The sequence below is a fragment of the Macaca mulatta genome, chromosome 1 (assembly GCF_049350105.2).
Source record: "Macaca mulatta isolate MMU2019108-1 chromosome 1, T2T-MMU8v2.0, whole genome shotgun sequence".
In the NCBI taxonomy this organism is placed as follows: domain Eukaryota; kingdom Metazoa; phylum Chordata; class Mammalia; order Primates; family Cercopithecidae; genus Macaca; species Macaca mulatta.
The window spans coordinates 37,034,960-37,054,682 of NC_133406.1; the positions used below are offsets into that span (position 1 = coordinate 37,034,960).

Here is a 19,723-nt window from a genome sequence, read left to right on the forward strand (position 1 = left end):
AAAGAATTATCAAAATTTAATACCCATCCACAATTGAAGCTCTCAGAAAACTAGGAATAGAGAAGAAATTCCTCATTCTGATAAAGTGCATTGGTGAAAACCTATTAATATACTTGTCATACTCAATGGTGAAACACTGAACAGTTCGCCCTTAAAATCTGGAACAGGCAAGTATATCCAGTCATACGGCTTCTGTTCAACATTGTATTGCAAGTTCTAACCAGTGTAATAAGAAAAGGAAATAAAAGGCATGAAAACCTAAAAGAGAAAAAGTTAAACTTTATTTGTAGAAAACATGATTGTTCATGTAGAATATACTAAGGAATCCATGAAAAAAGCTACTAGAACTAGTTTATTAGGTCAAATATACAAGGTTAGTATACAGAAATCAATTGTATCTTCATATGTAAGTAGCAAACTATCAGAAAATGAAATTTTTAAAATTCTGTTTATTATATCGTGAGATTACTTGGAAATAAGTTTAACAAAAGAAACATAAATCATGTACACCAAAAACTAATAAACATTGTTGAGAAGTTGAAGAGTAATAAATGGAGAGGTATTACATACTCATGGGTGAGAAGACTCATTATTGATAACATATGAACATGATAACATTAATGTATGGATTCAATATAGTCCCCATCAAAATTCCTGCAGGCTATTTGTAGATACTAACAAATCCATGAATTTGTCTGGCTCTACAGTACATGCTTAGGAGATCCACCCATATACACTGAAGTGATTTTTGAGAGAGGTGCCAAAGGAATTCAAAAGGGATAAGAAAGTATTTTCAGCTCTGGGCATGGTGGTTCTTGTCTGTAACCTCAGCACTTTGGCAGGCTGATACAGAAAGATTACTTAAAACCAGGAGCTTGCAAAAATATTTTCAACAAATGATACTGGAACAACTGAACGCAAGATACAACTGAATACAAAAAAAAAGAAAAGAAACCCAACCTCAACCTGACACCATGTACAAAAATTATTTCAAGATGTATCATAGACCTAAATGAAAAAATTAAAGCTCTAAAACTTCTAGAAGAATTAAAATATATTAATGACCTGGACAGGCAAAGGTTTCTTAGGATACAGAAGCAGTATTCAGTTAAAAGAAAACTGATAATGAGACTTCATCAAAATTAGCTTCTATTTAGGAGACCCCATTTAAAATTGAATAGGCAGACCACAGACTGGGAAGAAATATTTACAATCATACATCTAACAAAGGACTTATATTCAGAATACATAAAGACCAGTCTATAGCTCCATAATAGAAAGCCAAACAGTTCTTTTTGTAAATGGCCCAAAGGTTTGAACAGAGACTTCACAAATGCAGATATGAGTGACTGATAAACATATGATAAACTCACATTTTTGGTGGAAGTATAAAATGGTACAACTACTGTAGAAAATGTTCTTACAATTTCCTATAAGTATGTATTTGTCCTTTGACCCAGAATTACACGCCCAGATATTTATTCAAAGTCTGTGTCCTCAAAGACTTACACGATAAAGAGTATTCATAACAGCTTTATACATTATAGCTGCCCAAAACTGGAAATAACCCTACTATTCATCAATAAGGGAATGAATGAAGAGATTGTGGTATGTTTGTACAACAAAATACTATTCCACATTAAAAAGAAGTAAACAGCTGATACATGAACCAGTGTGGATGAATCTGAAAAATAGTTGCTGAAGTAAGTCTCACACAGCAGCATACTGTAGAATGTCTTTTATATGAAATAATACAATAGCCAAAGATAATCTGTGGTGGAAAAAATTGTCTCTAGGGGTGACTGGGAAAGGGAGAACTTTCTGAGGTGATGGAAGTGTTCTGTATCTTGAATAGGGGTTTGGGTTACGCAATTCTGCATTTATCGGGGCTAATTGACTGGGAAACCTAAGTTGTGTGCATTTCACTTGTGTAAATTTTACCTAAAAGTGAACAGATACTGATTTCTAGTTAATGCTGTAATGCTGGCCTATTTTAGGGTAAAGGCTACTGATGTCTACAGGTCACTTTGAAATGTATATAAAAGATAAGATGGGTTGGTAGATGGATGGATACACAGATGACATAGCAGCTCTATAGTGGTAGAGTTCAGTATCCAGTTCTTTCAACTTTTTCTGTTTGAAATTTTACGTAAGAAAATCTTAGGGAAAAAAAGGAAAGATAAAGATGATTCAAGAGAAAATGACAGGTATTAAGCAGGCAAAGAAGAGCCAACATGAGTAATAAAGCCAAAGAAGGAAACAGAATGAATCCTAAAAACTAGAATTCAAGTAAACCTTACTGGAATGGAAGATTTGAGACTAGATGGAAGAGCACACTGCATATCTGACAGTATCAACTCAGAATGACCAAATATCAAATTTCTGGACTTAAAAGAAAAAAATTTGTCCTGGGCATTTAAACAAAAACAGCAAGTGACTTATAAAGGAAACAAAAGTTAAATTATTAGACATTCTCACAGCAATGTTTTAAGCTAGATGAAAAGGGAGTAACTTATTTTATATACCCAAAGCATGAGCCAAAGATTCTCTAGCTAGCAAAACTGACTTTCAGTTCCAGAGAGCCAGACCAGCTATTATCACCATGCAAGAATTCAAGAACTCTTGTTCCCATGAGCCCTTCCTGAGGAATCTACTGGAGAATGAACATCAGAAAACCAGAATCACACTAGAGAGACATTGATAAAAGGACTGAAAGTGAATGCCATTTATATAACTAAGATCAAATGAGAGTTGGGGGGAGAGAATGCAGTATTTAGTGGCAATGTACTCTGCTAATGTAGACAAAGTACAGTTACACAAAATAGTGGAAGAAGAAAGGGTGAGCATATGCAAGATTATTTTGTTTTGATTATATTGGTGGTAGTATTCTGAGACCATTGTTGTATAATTTGATATAAAGCAAATGAATAATTAGGAGATAATTCAAATTGTATATACAAGAATATCCTAGTTACATAAATTGAGTTTGGAACGTCTTGTCATACCAGACCAGCAAGGAAGCTATTTAAAACTAGGTTCACCAATGAGATCACTTGGACTTGGGAAGGGGAACATCACACACCGGGGCCTATTATGGGGAGGGGGGAGGTATTGCACTGGGAGTTATACCTGATGTAAATGACGAGTTAATGGGTGCTGACGAGTTGATGGGTGCAGCACACCAACATGGCACAAGTATACATATGTAACAAACCTGCACGTTGTGCACATGTACCCTAGAACTTAAAGTATAATAATAACAATAAAAATAAAAAAAATTAAAAAAATAAAATAAAACTAGGTTCACATTAAATAGCTTAGGAATTCACTTGAAGAATTATTTCAGGCTACAATAAGGATAATAATTGCAATATTTTGAAGCCCATCAAATATATTTAATTCTATGAGTTTATATGATACTAAAAAAACTGATGACTCAACATAGAGGATGATGGAACTAATTCACTTTCTTTAAAAATGGTAGCCGGGCGCGGTGGCTCAAGCCTGTAATCCCAGCACTTTGGGAGGCCGAGACGGGCGGATCACGAGGTCAGGAGATCGAGACCATCCTGGCTAACACGGTGAAACCCGTCTCTACTAAAAAATACAAAAAACTAGCCAGGTGAGGTGGCGGGCGCCTGTAGTCTCAGCTGCTCGGGAGGCTGAGGCAGGAGAATGGCGTAAACCCGGGAGGCGGAGCTTGCAGTGAGCTGAGATCTGGCCACTGCACTCCAGCCTGGGTGACAGAGCGAGACTCCGTCTCAAAAAAAAAAAAAAAAAAGTAAATAAAGAGAGCCAATCGCTTATCTTGGCATTCCTAAATTAATTTATACAGCTGCATAAGCAAAGAACAGGAGGGGAAGCATACATCTATAGAGTGTTCCAACTAAATAATGAAAAGGAATTGACAGAATGCTGCTATTAAAACTCTCAAAGTAATGCATCTAGAAATTGACTAATAATGGCTCTTAACAACACAAAAAAGAGAGATGACCAGATATTATGTGCCCCTCTTTAGAACATAGCATCACTTATAGTATTGTCAAAGAGATCAAACATAAATCTAATCAAGCCTGTGGGGATATCCATTATGCTAATTTGCAGGAAATAAAGTGTTTGTACTATAAGATTGTCAGACCTTGAGGAAACAAAATCATGTAAACAGGATATATACACATATTTGAAGGCATAAATCTAAACTCTAAGAAAAGGATAATTAAAATTTGGTTGAAGATGGAAGGAAAGTATGGAGGGTGGGAGTAGAAATATATCAATTTCTTTCTTTTCTTTTTTTTTTTTTTTTTTTTTAAGACAGGATCTTGCTGTTACCCAAGCTGGAGTGCAGTGGCACAATCATAGCTCACTGCAGCTTCAGCCTCCCGGGTAGCTGGGATTACAGGCACATGCCACCATGCCCAGCTAAGTTTTGTTTTTTTTTTTTTAAGTTGTAGAGGCAGAGTCTCATTATGTTGCCCAGGCTGGTCTCTAAAACTCCTGGTCTCAAGCAGTCCCTCCTGCCTCAGCCTCCCAAAGTGCTGGGATAACAGACATGAGCCTCTGTTCCCAGCCTATCAATTTCTTCATTGCTCATAGTTGGGAGCCAGTAAAGCAGAAAGCATAACAAAGGAATTAGGATAAAATATATCTGACATAATAAATTGACTAACCTTTTAAAAGAAACTGAGTCTCAGGATCAGATAGCAAAACTCAACTGTGTTTCATGTACTGATATAGTAATTGAAAAAAAGCAAGATGAACCTAGTATATGTAATCTATTATGTTGAATCATGTTTGAGTTTTGATAATTTCTGGAACGTTTTAACAAAGAACTGGCAATACTGATTATTTCCAGGGAAGTGATTGCTAGGTGACTGAGGAATTTTTTGTTGTTGTTTTGTTTTTTGCCAATTTAACTGAAGTGTTTATTTTTAAAATAGTTCCTGATTAAACTCACATCCTGCTTTTTAATAATCAGTCACTCAGCATCATTACAGTTTACCAAAATACAGATAAATTCTAAAGAAGAATGTGATTTCTGAATAAGAGCTGTCAAGTCAAAATGATTGAGAAATCCAGATGAGCACTGTGTTCTCATCTGCTTGTTTCTCTTGGTGCAGAGGAGAAAGCGGGAAGATGGCAACTTAACATTTTGATGACCGATTTAGCAGATAACAACCCAATATAAAACTCAAAAATAAATTCACAACATAAATTGAGGAAACCGAAGCTTACTCACTTTAAAAACCAAAAGGATGGAGAATAATATATTAAAATTCAAATGGGAGACTACCTGAAGAGCCAAGATGAGGACACGTATCAGAAGGTCTTCCACTGAGAGCATTAAAATTTGTATTAAAAAGATAATTTGCACGATAAGTTTTTCAGTATGAAATGCATCTAAAGAATGAAGATAGAAGTCATTCAACAACAAAAAAGTCTCTTTAGATGTAGCAGGTTTTGTTTTTTAGGCTCAGAAATAAGCAAAGTTGTCACCTTAGAATAATACATACAATAAATGCAACATATTTATTGTCTTTCTTAGAATAATACCTACAATAGCTGCAAAATATGAAGACCGAAGGCAGCTTTGGGAGAACATTTCACTTTTAACCCTTTGGAGTAGATTTTGTTTAATGTTTTAAGAATTTATGTAGGATAGAGTTATTATAGATGAGTGAAACTAAAACAATGTTGGTGATGCTTTTGACTATGGAATAAGTAACTGATGATAGACGGTCCTTTTAAGACATATAAAATGTTTTCTGTTTAAGGAATGTATTCTGTGTGTCTATCCCATATATATTGTCTCCTGTCTTCATTTGGTATGACTTCTTTTCTAAGGCAAGAAAATCAAACTGTATGCTATGTGAAATACACTGATAGATATCTGCTCATTTATTCCAACTTCTTTTTTTTTTTTTTTTTTTTTTTTTTTGAGATGGAGTCTCACTCTGTCACCCACGGAGTGCAGTGGCGCAACCTTGGCTCACTGCAAGTTCCACCTCTAGGGTTCACGCCATTCTCCAGCCTCAGCCTCACGAGTAGCTGGGACTACAGGTGCCCGCCAGCGTGCCCGGCTAATTTTTTGTATTTTTAGTAGAGATGGGGTTTCACCGTGTCAGACAGGATGGTCTTGGTCTCCTGACCTTGTGATCCACCCGCCTCGGCCTCCCAAAGTGCTGGGATTACAGGCATGAGCCACCGTGCCTGGCCTTTATTCCAGCTTCTAAGGCGAAATAATAAAATTTAAGGAAATATTTTTAAACAATAATTTCTCTACATGTTGAAAGTGATATTGAATATTATCTTTATTGGAAAATAGAGAAATGCCAATAGTTTTATTACAACTGTTGTAATTTGTGCATTCCCTTCTTGTTTTTTTTTAAAGAAGACTTGCTTTATATTCAGACGTTGTTAAAAATGAGAAGTGAAAAGCGCCCACCCTAACTTTTACTTTAGTTTACCACATGCTCTAAAAGGAACTTGACATTGACCTAGAAGTTTTATGGTAAGGGATTATTGGTCACTTGGTTTGTTTTGTACTGGTATGGAAGTGAGCCTTTACTCTTTAACACTTGAGTTCATTGACCATTTAAGATTTAGTTTGGTTGTCCAAGGACAACTGTATATGTTATATATCTGTTATCTGATGCTGTTTCATGTAATTTCTATTTTCTTGTGACAGGTGATTTTTAAAGAGCAACTATCACCAAAAAAATTAGGCTTCTTAAATGTGACAGAACTTGTTGGAGCTCTTAGTGACATTCTCCATGTTGAGTTCAGGGAAGGACAGCAAGACTTACTAGTATTTGATGTGGATAAGAAGCCTCTACCACCTGGTGAGTAGAACTACAGTATGATGCAAACCTCATTTTTATTGTCCTCATGAGGACAAAGAAAACACGAAATAATGCCTAGCCATGAAATGTTTTATATAATGACCGCCTTTCTGGTGGCATTTGTTGTAATAAGGTTAATCTGTATTATTAATAAAAATTATCTGAATTTTAAAATTTTGCTTTCTTCGGCCGGGTGCAGTGGCTCACGTCTGTAATCCCAGCACTTTGGGAGGCCAAGGCGGGCGGATCACGAGATCCGGAGATCGAGACCATCCTGGTTAACACAGTGAAACCCCGTCTCTACTAAAAATACAAAAAAACCAGCCGGGTGTGTTGGCGGGTGCCTGTGGTCCCAGATACTCAGGAGGCAGAAGCAGGAGAATGGCGTGAACCCAGAAGGCGGAGCTTGCAGTGAGCCGAGATCATGCCACTGCACTCCAGCCTGGGAGACAGAGCGAGCGAGACTCTGTCTCAAAAACAAAAAATTTTTTTTGCTTTCTTCATTGTGTAGATTTTTTGATAATTCTGAAGGAAATAAAGTTTCTAAAATGGTGATCTGATAATGCAGTGGTTCTTAACTCAGGCCGTGCATCAAAAGCTTTTTAGAAATATATGGAGATGCAGAATAAATGGGTGTGCGTTGGGACCCAGCACTTGTATTTTTTAAAATAAACTTTCAATTTTAGGATAATTTTAGGTTACAGAAAAATCATAAAGGTAGTACAGAGTTCCCATATACCTGTCACCCAGTTTCTTCTAATAATGTCTTATTTACCATGATACATTTATCAAAACTAAGGAATTAACGTTATACATTGCTAGTAACTAAACTCCAGACTTTATTCTGATTTTACCAGTTTTTCCAAGAATGTCCTTTTTCTGTTTCTGTATCCACTCCAGGATAATACCACATTGCATTTAGGGCACTTGATTTGTGTTTTGTTTTTTTGGGGGGATGGGGGAACCTTCTTTTTCTTTTGAAGTTTTTATTGAGATAATTTTAGATTTACATGGAGTTGTAAGAAATAATACAGTATGATCCCATGTACCTTTTACCCAGTTTCTCCAGTGGCAACACCTCACAAAACTAGATTGCAGTATGGTACTTGTATTTTTATAAGCTTGAATGAGTGGTTATGATAGACAGGTTTTTTTTTCCCCAAATGTAACTACCTTTATTGATTTTTCTGATTATTAAAGTAACTCATGTTCATTCTAAAAATATATAAACAGCACAGATGAGTAGAGAGAGAACATTTTCTATTATTTTATCCCCCCCCAAAATAATGCTGTTAGAATATTTATATAGCCTCCAAGAGTTTTTCCAATGAATATGTAAGACATAGATCTTTTTTTTTTAAATCACAAAAGCTGCACATGATTGTTTAAACAATTCCAACAATACAGAGGTAACTATCATTAATAGTTTTAGTGTGTTTATTTCTGGACCTCTTCTGTATGATATAGCTAATTATCACATGTATAATTTTTCCTACACAAAACAGTAGTATATAAATACAAATTTACCTCAACTTATGATGGGGTTCTGTCCCAATAAACCCACCATAAGCAGACAGTGCATTTAATACACCTAGCCTACTGAACATCAGACCTTGGCCTGGCCTACCTTAAACATGCTCAGAATACTTACGTTAGCCTACAGTTGGGCAAAATCATCTAATACAAAGCTTATTTTATACTAAAGTGTTGAATATCACCTGTAATTTATTGAATACTGTACTGAAAGTGAAAAACAGTGTTGTATGGGTACTGGAAGTATGGTTTCTAATGAATGTGTATCACTTTCATACCATAAGAAAGTCAAACCACTGTGGACATCTGTATTGTGTGAATCCTCGTTTCTTACACTTCATATACTGTGGATGTTTCTTGTATTAGTACAAACAAGCTTATTTCATCATTTGAAATTACATATAATTATAATGTACTTAACCAGTCTTCTACTGATGGACATTAGGATTGTTTCCGTTTTTCACCATCACAAAAAAATACAGTGACAAATATTCTTGTACCTACATCTTTGTGTACTTATGACTTCATTTTTTAAGTAGTCACCATGCTTGTAGGTCTATCTGGAGTCTGTTTTTTTTTTTTTTTTTTTTTTTTTGAGGTGGAGTCTTGCTCTGTTGCCCAGGGTGGAGTGCAATGGTGTGATCTTGGCTCACTGCAACCTCCGCCTCCCAGGTTCAAGTGATTCTCCTGCCTCGGCCTCCCAAGTAGCTAGGACTACAGGCGCCCGCCACCATGCCTGACTAATTTTTGTATTTTTAGTAGAGATGGGGTTTCGTCATATTGACCAGGCTGGTCTCGAACTCCTGACCTTGTGATTCTCCTGCCTCGGCCTCCCAAAGTCCTGGAATTACAGACGTGAGCCACTGCACCCGGCCCGGAGTCTGTTTTAATGTGCCAGTCTCTTGTAGTTATCATACACATGTAAATTTGAACACAATACGTTATTAACTTTAACATTTCCTAAGAATTAAGGAATTGTATTATGGAATGTTAAGTAGGTACATACGTTCTATGTTAAGCAACGAAGAATGTTCCCTGTTTAATTTGAACAAGAAGTAAATTGAAATCAAGATGCTGAAAAAAATTAAGTCTTTTACTAAAGTTTAAGATACCTTATCAGATCACAAGCCTCCCTCCCCCAGCACAAATAATTTAAGATTTGTTCCCATCTAGAACTTCCCTTATATTTTGCCACACGGAAAGGTCTGCAAAGACAGGTTTATATCTCTCATTTTTCATTGTCTTTCTAGCATCTGGTGTGTTGAAAGTGCTTAGTAATGGTTGTACAGCTATTTAACAAATATGCATAGGCTGCTGTATTGGCCATTTGAGATGGAGTTGTTTCATCAGTCAGAAATTTGTGTTTAGTTCAATCAGATAAGAAAATAGAAGCCAAAGCTTGTGTCTCCAGTCCACCTAGAAATTCATTGTCTACTGTTGCTGTCAAAGAGACTGTATGGAATTGCCCTTCAAAAAAACAAAAAGAGCCACAACAGAAGATTTGCAAGAAGCCTAATGTGGTAGTAAAGCCTTTACAGCTGGTGAGTGAGGTTTAAAGACTTTGTGCACTGGATATTCAGCACTATGGAAAGTAAATGTATGTTTCTTTAAACCAAAATTCTTTTTAGAAAAGTCTTATTTCTGGATATATCATTTATTAGAAGAAATCATCTTTGTACTGAAGTTATATCATATAGCATTCTTTCTAGTTTTCAGTCTTTTATATAGCTTGCTTTTCCTCAAGGCTCATTTTAAAGTTTTCAGATGGTTTTGAGAGTTGACAGCTCTCTCATGATGTCTTGAAAACCCACAGGGGCTTTAGAGGGAAAAATTGAGAGGCTTCGTTTTGGCTGTGTGCCTCAACACTGCTGCAAATTGCCTCTACACCCATCCTCAATTATAGGGTGCTTTTTTTTTTTCTTTTATTGCTTCCACACACAATTCACCATTTTTGTGTTTTCATCTCCCGTTACTTATTTTGTTGTTATTAAGGATCATTGCTTGCTCTTTTCCCCTTCTACCCTCTCTACCTGGTTTCTTTCATGGAAGGAAAAAGTTTTGTTTGGAGAGCTTGCTATATTTTCTGGAGGAAAATAGAAGGCCTAGAGGAAAACAGTATGTTTCAGAATGAGAGTATTTGACAAATCCTGCTTTTGATTGGAAGACTAGTCTGCAATTTAACCTATTAAAGTTACCTTTGACTGCCAATATGTTTGAGTAGGACTTCACTTGGTTCAGCCTGAATGTTTGAAGTATCATATTTTCAATTTTGTATAGGGCAATTGTGTAACACTTTAAACTCTATACCTAATGTCATAAGGCAGTAGTTTTCATATTTTAACATAGGTAAGAATCACCCAGAGAATTTTTTTAAATGCATAATTGTGGGCCCCATTCCCAGGCCTTCTGAATCAGTAAGTCTGGGCTAGAGTTCAAGAATCTGTATTTGTATAATTTCCCAAGTGATTCTGATAAAGGTGGTTCATGAAATATACTTTGAGAAACATGCCATGGGGTTTGAAATGTCACCAAAAGATTTTTAATGTTTTTTTTTTTTTTCTCCCTAACTTATAGCAAGTAGAAACAAACAAATCACAGCTCAACCTGGCAATGGCAAATCATGACATCCCACCAGATGCTGTGCCGGACAAGAAATTATGCAGACTCCCACCATTAGACACCAGTTCCCTCGTAGGGGTCTTTGTGGAGTATATCATCTCTCCCAGTCAATTCTACATCCGTATCTATAGCAGGGATTCGTCAGAGTTACTCGAAGACATGATGATTGAAATGCGGTAGGAGTCTGTCGTTTTCAATGTGTTTTTCACGTATCTCTTTTTTTGTTGTTTTGTTTAACTTTTTTTTTTAATACTTTAAGTTCTAGGGTACATGCGCACAATATGCAGGTTTGTTACATATGTATACATGAGCCATGTTGGTGTGCTGCACCCATTAACTCGTCATTTACATTAGGTATATCTCCTAATGTTATCCCTCCCCTCTCCCCACAATAGGACCCGGTGTGTGATGTTCCCCTTCCTGTGTCCAAGTGATCTCATTGTTCAGTTCCCACCTATGAGTGAGAACATGCAGCATTTGGTTTTCTGTTCTTGCAATAGTTTGCTGAGAATGATGGTTTCCAGCTGCATCCATGTCCCTACGAGGAACACAAACTCATCCTTTTTTATGGCTGCATAGTATTCCATGGTGTGTATGTGCCACATTTTCTTAATCCAGTCTGTCACTGATGGACATTTGGGTTGATTCCAAGTCTTTGCTGTTGTGAATAGTGTCACAATAAACATACGTGTGCATGTGTCTTAATAGCAGCATGACTTATAATCCTTTGGGTATGTCCCCAGTAGTGGGATGGCTGGGTTGAATGGTATTACTAGTTCTAGATCACATATCTCTTAAATTAGCAGTTCTCAAACTTTTTGGTTTCAAGACTCTTAAAAATTAAAGACCCAAGAGAGCTTTTGTTTATCAGTATTTATTGTATAGAAATTAAAACTGTAAAATTTTAATATTAAAATAATTCTTGTGTTAATATAAATAACATTTTTATGAAAATAACTTTATTTAAAAATTTAGAAGGGTGGCATTGTTTTATACTTTCATAGATCTCTTTAATGTCTGGCTTAATAGAAGAAAGTTGACTTTTCATATTTGCTTCTGCATTTAATCTGTTGAGATATGTTGTTTTGGTTGAAGTATCTGAAGACATCTGGCCTCACACCAACGTGTAGTCTGGGAAAAAGTATTTTAACAGCTTTTTCAGAAAATTGTGAATATGCTTTTTTGATAGTATGCTAAAACTTGAGAAATGGTAGTTTCTCAAATGTTGTTTGGAATTTGAACTTTTTGTACTCTATTATGTTAAACCCCATTGGTCTGCCTTTAGAATTTGAATGAATCTAAGACTGGCTGTGTAATTGCTGGCCCTGGTGCAAAATTAAAATGCAGGGCTCCCTGTTTAAAAGTTACTAATTTCAAGATGGCAACAGCAGAATATTAAAGCAAGGACAAAGCTGCTTCTAAGCATGGATTCAGACTGTCCCTGAATGGGTCATACAACTTTATAATACCATGTATTGGTCATTTGGAAATAACTAGTTTGCTGAATTATGCGGATCTTCCAAATGTTGACACATTTCATTATGCAGTATAAAAATATCACAATATCATCACTGATCTCATAAGAAAAGTATTTAGTATTGGGAAGCTGTCAAGCTCACAGTGGTGGATGCAACATTTCCAAAATCTTTTTACTCGAAAGTTTGATTTTTATCATTGACAACGTGTACTGTGAGTTGTTTTCCTTGAAGTGACAAGCTTGCTTCATTGTTGAAACATGTGTGTCAGAAACCCAAGTCTACTTTCTGGTGGTTCTTTAAAGCAAAAATGATATGAAAGAAATGGCTAGTTCATCTTCCAGGTCAAAATCATGTTTGTGGACTATACTTTGAGAACTACTAACTTACATTATCTCTTTTCTCTACTAAAAACTGTCCTTTGATAGCAAACACCATGTAAAATGTGGACATTTTCAACCACTTTAGATTTATTCATGAACAACAATGTCTGATTTATATATTGTTGTTATAGAAGAATAATTTATTTCATTTTATTTTGTATCTCAAAAAATATTCCATGTTTTAAACTTGACAACAGTATGTATTCTTCTACTCCAGGACACCTGGCGTAATGTAAGTCGCATGATCACTTAGTAAAAATATATATTCCATTCCAGTATGCCTATGGGACATTTGTACATGTTTTAAAAGCACACTTACTGGCTCTGTGACCTTGAAGTTACTTTACTTCTCTGGGCCTAGTTGTCTTATCTCCAAAATGAGATAATAATAGTGCCTACTTCACAGAGTTCTAAAAATTAAAGTAGTTGGAGCATAGCCCAAATGTTGGCGGCTATTATTATTAATACTATAGACTGGGTATAGTGTGGTTCATGCCTGTAAACTTGGCACTTTGGGAAGCCAAGGTGGGAGGACTGCTTGAGCCCAGAAGTTCAAGATTCATTTGGGCAACATAGTGAGACCCTGTATCTAAAAAAGAAATTTAAAAATTAGCTGGGCATGATGGTGCATGCCTGTAGTCCCAGCTCCCCAGGAGTCAAGGCTGCAGTGAGTCATGATTGTGCTACTGCATTCCAGCCTGGGCAACAGAGTGAGACCCTGTCTGGAAAAAAAAATACTGTAACTACTGTGTGTGCTTGGTGTCAGAATGTTGAGGCACTTGCACTACAAGGATAAGTAAGACATGGTCCTTTGCTTTTGTGAATACCATGGTTAGCTTAGGAAGATGGGAGATACATGGGATATTGTAAAAGGAAGTCATTCTGCCTGGGCAAGGTTGGGGAAAGCTTCACAAAAGAGATAATTGAGCTAGGCCTCAAAAACAAGAATTTGCCAGTCAAGGAGGTTATGAGTAGGTATAATCAGGTCCAGTCATTGGAACCAAGGCCAACATTAACCAAGGAGTAAGTGGCGTGCCTTGGAAACAGCAATAAGGAAGTGACATTAGCACCAGGTGAGGTTGCAGGAGTCGGGAAGTGGGAGACAGTGACTGGATGTGATGCCAAAAGACTAAGAAAAAGCTAGATTCTGAATACCATGGGAAGATGTTTTATCTTATTCTGTAGATAGTGGGGAAGCACTGATGGTTTTAAGAAAGCCATTGGAGTGAAGGGACGAAGATCTATTGGTGGATTAGTCTTGATGAGAGTGAGACTAGAAAGGAAGAAAGAAATAGGAAAATGAAAATTGCCAGGTGACAAGAAGAGTGTTGAGAAGAATAAGAAAGGGAAGGAGATGATGAAAACTGTTTGCTTTAGAGACTGGATAGGTTTGAGCTGGGTTGAAAGCTTATTAGTAGAAGTTTACCTGTGGTGTCTCTAAGTTGACCATGAGAGTCATTGGCAACGTTGAATAGATGGTATGAGTTAGGATTAGGTTTAGCCACTGTTAGATATAACTTTATCATAGTAGCTTAAAGAAGATAAAAGTTTATTTCTTCTTCCCATAATAGTCCAAATATACACAATACATTCTGATATGATAGCTCTGTGGTGGGAGGGGGATACAGGTGTAGCATCTTGCTGCTCCAGAATAGTGTGTTGTCCCTGTTCACATGGTCTTGGGTGTGACTGACCACTACCACCACCCAGTCCTCCTGCCAGTTAGTGGGGAGAGGAAAAAGTAGTGGGGGGATGGGAGAGATACCTGTTTTATTAAAAGACACAACTCAGAATTTTCACTTTTGAAACTGTGGGTAAAATACACATTAAATGTACTCATTTTAACTATGTACACTTTTGCTCATATCCCATTGGCCAAAATTTAGCATTCACATAGCCACAGCTAGATGCAGGAGAGCTTGGGAAACCTGAATGACCATTTACCCAGTTAAATGGTGGGAGAATCTATTACTAGAGAAAAGAGAAAGATGAGAATGGGTATTGAGGAACAAGTAGCATGTCTTCCATATAGTTGGAAATATTCCAGTTTTGAGGTGCAGAAAGGATACAGGGCCTTCTAGAGATAGATTGAGAATTAACAATTGATCAGTAGTATGGTATAAGACATGAAAATGGGTGAGACAGTATATAGCAAGAACAATAGCTAATATTTGAGTGCTTACTATATGTGTACAGTGTCCTAAACTTTCAGATGTTTTAGCACGTTTTATTTTTATCATCCCCATCCTGAACAAGGAAACTGAAGCACAGAAAGATTGTCACACAACTGGTAAATGAGGGAGTCAGGATTTGGACCCAGGCTATTGGTTCCTAAGCTTATGTTATACTTCCTAAAGATAAGACCCCAGTGAACCTCAACATTTAATGCAATACAGAGCCAGTAAAAAAATAACCGTTGACAAAGAAGTAGAGAATTGTCTCTTAGAAACTAGGAAGGGGTTTGAAACAGGACAGGGTAACGCTGCAGCAAGATCATGTGTATTGAAGGCTGAGGAGAGAGGCTGCTGGATTTGGGAGCCATCAAGTCGTTGATGTCTTAAAACTAATTTATCCTAGGAAGTACTGGGGAATGAAGTTGGGGTACATTCTATCCAGCAGAGAATGTGAGATCAGAAAATGAGTATGTAAGTTTCTCTTTGAAGAAGTTTGTTGATGAAGAGATGGGACTCAGATAAGAAAAAACAATTAATTGGTATTAATGAGCATTAACAATTTGACAAAGTCAAAATTTTTTTCTTTGCTTTTTGCCAAGACTTTCTGGCTTGATACATTGATAAAAATTATCTTTAATTTTTTCTTCCCCTATGGATTTCTCTGTATTATGGAATTCCACAGGCGCTGTTATTCTAATCAGCTGGTTTCTGATCGATATGTCATGCCAGAATGTTTTATTCAGCCGGGACATCTCTGTTGTGTGAGGATTTCTGAGGATAAGTGGTGGTATCGGGTCATTATCCATCGAGTCCTTGGGAAACAGGAAGTTGAAGTATTCTACCCAGACTTTGGAAATATTGGAATTGTTCAGAAGTCCTCCCTGAGGTTCCTCAAGTGAGTTGAATTGAATTAGAACAATGGATGAATTAAATTTTGAATCGCAGTGTTGAAGCTCTGTGGGGTTGGGATCTCTCTTTTCTCTTGCCTTCCTCCCTCCAGTCCTTCCTTCCTTCCTTCCCTTCCTTCTTTCTTCTTAGTGCATATTTGACAACTGGGTCATTTCGTTTCACAGAGGGATTGTAACTCTTGTGTTGTCTTTTACATGACACTGAATTTTGAATGTACGATGAGACTACGTTTTCGTCTCTTATTAAGAAAGTGATTTTTTGGGTCATGCTAAGAGGTGCATTTAAATAGCAGGAAGATTTAACTTATATATTTGATTATCTGTTGCAGGTGCTGCTACACAAAGCTTCCAGCTCAGGCTATCCCTTGTTCTTTGGCTTGGGTGAGACCAGTAGAGGTATGTTTGCTTCTCTCCCATTTAATCAGCAAACACTTGAGTGCCTATTATGTGCCAAGAACAGTTTTACATGCTCAGGATATAAAGATAAAACATAGAACCAACCCTCAAAGAAGTCAGTGTATAGAGTATGGAAGACAGACATGTAGACAGAAATTGTTATGCCATATAAAATTTGCTATAGGAGAGGTTTCGAGAATGTATGATAGAGGTGCAAAAGGAAGATTGCTTGTTTCTGTCCAAGGTAATCAGGGAGGCATTTGAGTGGCACTTTGAAGGAAGATTAGGAAGATAACTAGATGAAAAAAGAAAGGCATTCCAAGCAAAGAGAGAGTAGCATGAAACATCTCAAATGGGAGAAATTTTAAGTAGTTCTGTTTGGCTACAGAATATAGGATGAGCTAATGTGGGTGCATGGTAGAAAATGTCAAAGAAATAGGAGCCTAATGTGAAGACCCATGTTCAGAAGTCTGAACATTGTCATCCTTTAGAGGCTGGGGAGCAACTAAAGGATGTAAATAGGAAACTGCCACTGACAGATAACGTGTTTTCAAGATAATTCTCTAGCAACATTTTGGCAGAGGTTTGAGGTGGAATGGAGCAGGAGTCATTTTCATGTATGTAGGTGCATTTTTGTAGTTATAATTATCTTATGTACCTAACTTTGCATTTTTCCTTCAGAACTCTTACTAGCGAATACCTGTACATTTATTATGCCGTATTTGTCTGCTTAATCTATCAGTTGCTCACATGTAAATGGATTTTAAAAATATTTTTTATCTGAAAAATTCTGTAAAGAAGAAAGAAAAACTCACTTCTGTAATCCCAGCACTTTGGGAGGCCAAGGCAGGCGGATCTCCTGATTTCAGGAGTTCAAGACCAGCCTAGCCAACATGGTGAAACCCCATCTCCACTAAAAATACAAAAAGCCGGGCATGGTGGTGGGTGCCTGTAATCTTAGCTACTCTGGAGGCTGAGACGGGATAATCGCTTGAACCCAGGAGGTGGAGGTTGCAGTGAGCCGAGATTGTGCCACTGCACACCATCCAGGGCAACAAAGAGCGAAACTCCATCTCCCAAAAAAAAGGAAGAAAAAAAAGAAAAATTACTGTAATTCCATCACTCAAACATACATAGTTTAGAAATTTGGTGTATGTTTCTTCCAGTTATTTTATTGGATATTGGGAGCAAGGGGTTTTTTGTATGGTTTTCAGCATTATTTAAAATAGTAATAATATTTTGTATTCTGCTCTTTTGCTTAGCATTATAGCGTAAGTACTTTTATATGTTAAGTTCTCAATTTTATTGGATTCATAGTGTAATCTGTTAGGTAAATGTGCATCATAGCCTGTTTAACCATTATTGTTTGACATTCAGACTACTTTTAATTTTTGACTATTAGAAACAATGTATGCAAAATATGTTTTTTGATGGAAGCTTGTATTCAAGGTTGTTTTCTTAGTTGCATTTGATTCCCGAATAAGTTTCTTTTTACTATTTTGCCATCAGGAAGCACAGGATTAAATTTGTGACTCAGTTGTAGCCGGTGTTCATTACTTTCATATCAGTCAGATAGCTTCCATTTTTTGTTCTCTTCTTTTTTCTTTTTTCCTTTCTTTTTTTTTTTTTTGGAGATGGAGTCTCCCTTCATTGCCTGGACTGGAGTGCAGTGGCGCGATCTTGGCTTACTGCAACCTCCGCCTCCCTGGTTCAAGCAATTCTCCTGCCTCAGCCTCCTGAGTAACTGAGATTATAGGCGTGCGCCACTATGCCTGGCTAATTGTTTTATTTTTGTAAAGATGGGGTTTTACCATGTTGTCCAGGCTCGTCTTTAACTCCTGGCCTCAAGTGATCCGCCCGCCCTCGGCCTCCCAAAGTGCTGGGATTACAGGTGTGAGCCACCGCCTCCAGCCCTCCTTTCTTCCTTTCTAAACTCCTTCTGGCCTTAGGGCTTTTGCATATTCTAATCGCTGGAATAGCTTATTCACAGTAATCTCACAGTTGTCCTTCTCGTCATTCAAATTTAAGTCCAAAAGTTATTTCCTCAAAAAGGACTTCTTTGACCTGACAATTAAAAATGCACACTTCACTTCAGTTATTCATTGTCACCTTGTTTTATCTTCATACTGCTTTATCACTATCTGATATTGTCTTGTTTGTTTATGCATGACCGTGTGAGCCCCTGAAATTAGGGAAATTGTCTTGTTCACCACTGAATCTCCAGTGCCCAGAGCAATGGCTTTGTGCGTGGTAAATGCTCAATAACTAGGTTTTTAACTAAATGACTCTATCTCACTTTATTTCTGTGTCTTTTTTTCTGATTTAAAAAATAATTGATGCATTTGGTAATAGCATAATAGCAACAGACTATTATGCCCATTAGCAAAATCAGAAGCAGGCAAAAAAGCAGAAGTTAAATGGCAATGGGACTTTTCAAGCTTCTTTTCTGAGAATCTGCAGTCTTGCTGTCTTAAAGAATTATAAGACATTGTTTGGAAATAGCAGAACAGCTGGAAGTTAGGGTGGAAATACTTGAAAGTAGGGAACCACAGAATGGATGAGTTCCCAAATCATTATATATGATCTGCCCAAATCCTTGGGTGACTACTGAACTATCTTAAGTGCTGGGGAGAGCTCAGTAGCCTGGTGAAAAATCAACAGTTGGCATTTGAGGTGACTGAACAGAGATTTCTGTTGCTACAGACTGCATACAAGACAGTTTAGAGTTTGGGTCCAGACAGTTTTAACTGCCAGTTAAAACAAATCACTCTTGAGAAGAGCGTAACAGAATCCAGAAGCTCTAAAACATATTGATGTTTACTATTTAACTAAAAATCACTAGACATGGAAAAACAAAAAACAAAAACGGGAAAATGTGACATATACTCAAGGAAAAAAGTAGTTGGTAGAAACCAACATTGAGATGTCCCAGACATTGCAGTTAGCAGACAAAGACTTTAAAGCAGCTATTATGAGTATGTTCAAGGACCGAGAGATTTACTCATCATTAAGGAACAGAGAAGGAATTTCTACATTAAGAAACTATTTAAAATAAATGGAAATGCTGGAGTTGTAAAGTGAAATAAATGAAAAGTTTCTGCATAGGCTTAATAGCAGATTTAGAGACAATGGAGGAGTCTATGAACTTTAAAAACAGATCAAAAGAAATTATCCAATATGAAGAAGAGCATAAAAAATAATTAAAATGAAAATGGACAGAGACTTGGTCTCTGGTTCAATATCAGCTACCCCAACAGGGATGTAATTAGAGTCCCAGAAAAAGAGTTGAGAGAGAGAATAGGATGGAAAAAAGAAAGGCCAAAAATTTCCACAATGTAGTGAAAGAGTCAATATTCAGATCCAAGAATATCAACAAACTCCAAGCAGAATAAATAC

General features: G+C 36.8%; 1 protein-coding gene across 11 annotated transcripts in view; it reads left to right on the forward strand.

The window, feature by feature from the left end:
- TDRD5 (tudor domain containing 5) overlaps positions 1–19,723 on the forward strand; it is a 94,121-nt gene that overhangs the window by 32,473 nt on the left and 41,925 nt on the right. For all 11 annotated transcript variants that reach the window (XM_015122686.3, XM_028850921.2, XM_015122658.3 and 8 more), the window contains 5 exons: positions 6,686–6,839; positions 9,741–9,913; positions 10,947–11,167; positions 15,706–15,918; positions 16,261–16,327. In XM_015122686.3, coding sequence (XP_014978172.3) covers positions 6,686–6,839; positions 9,741–9,913; positions 10,947–11,167; positions 15,706–15,918; positions 16,261–16,327 — 828 coding nt within the window. The remainder of the gene's footprint in view (positions 1–6,685; positions 6,840–9,740; positions 9,914–10,946; positions 11,168–15,705; positions 15,919–16,260; positions 16,328–19,723) is intronic.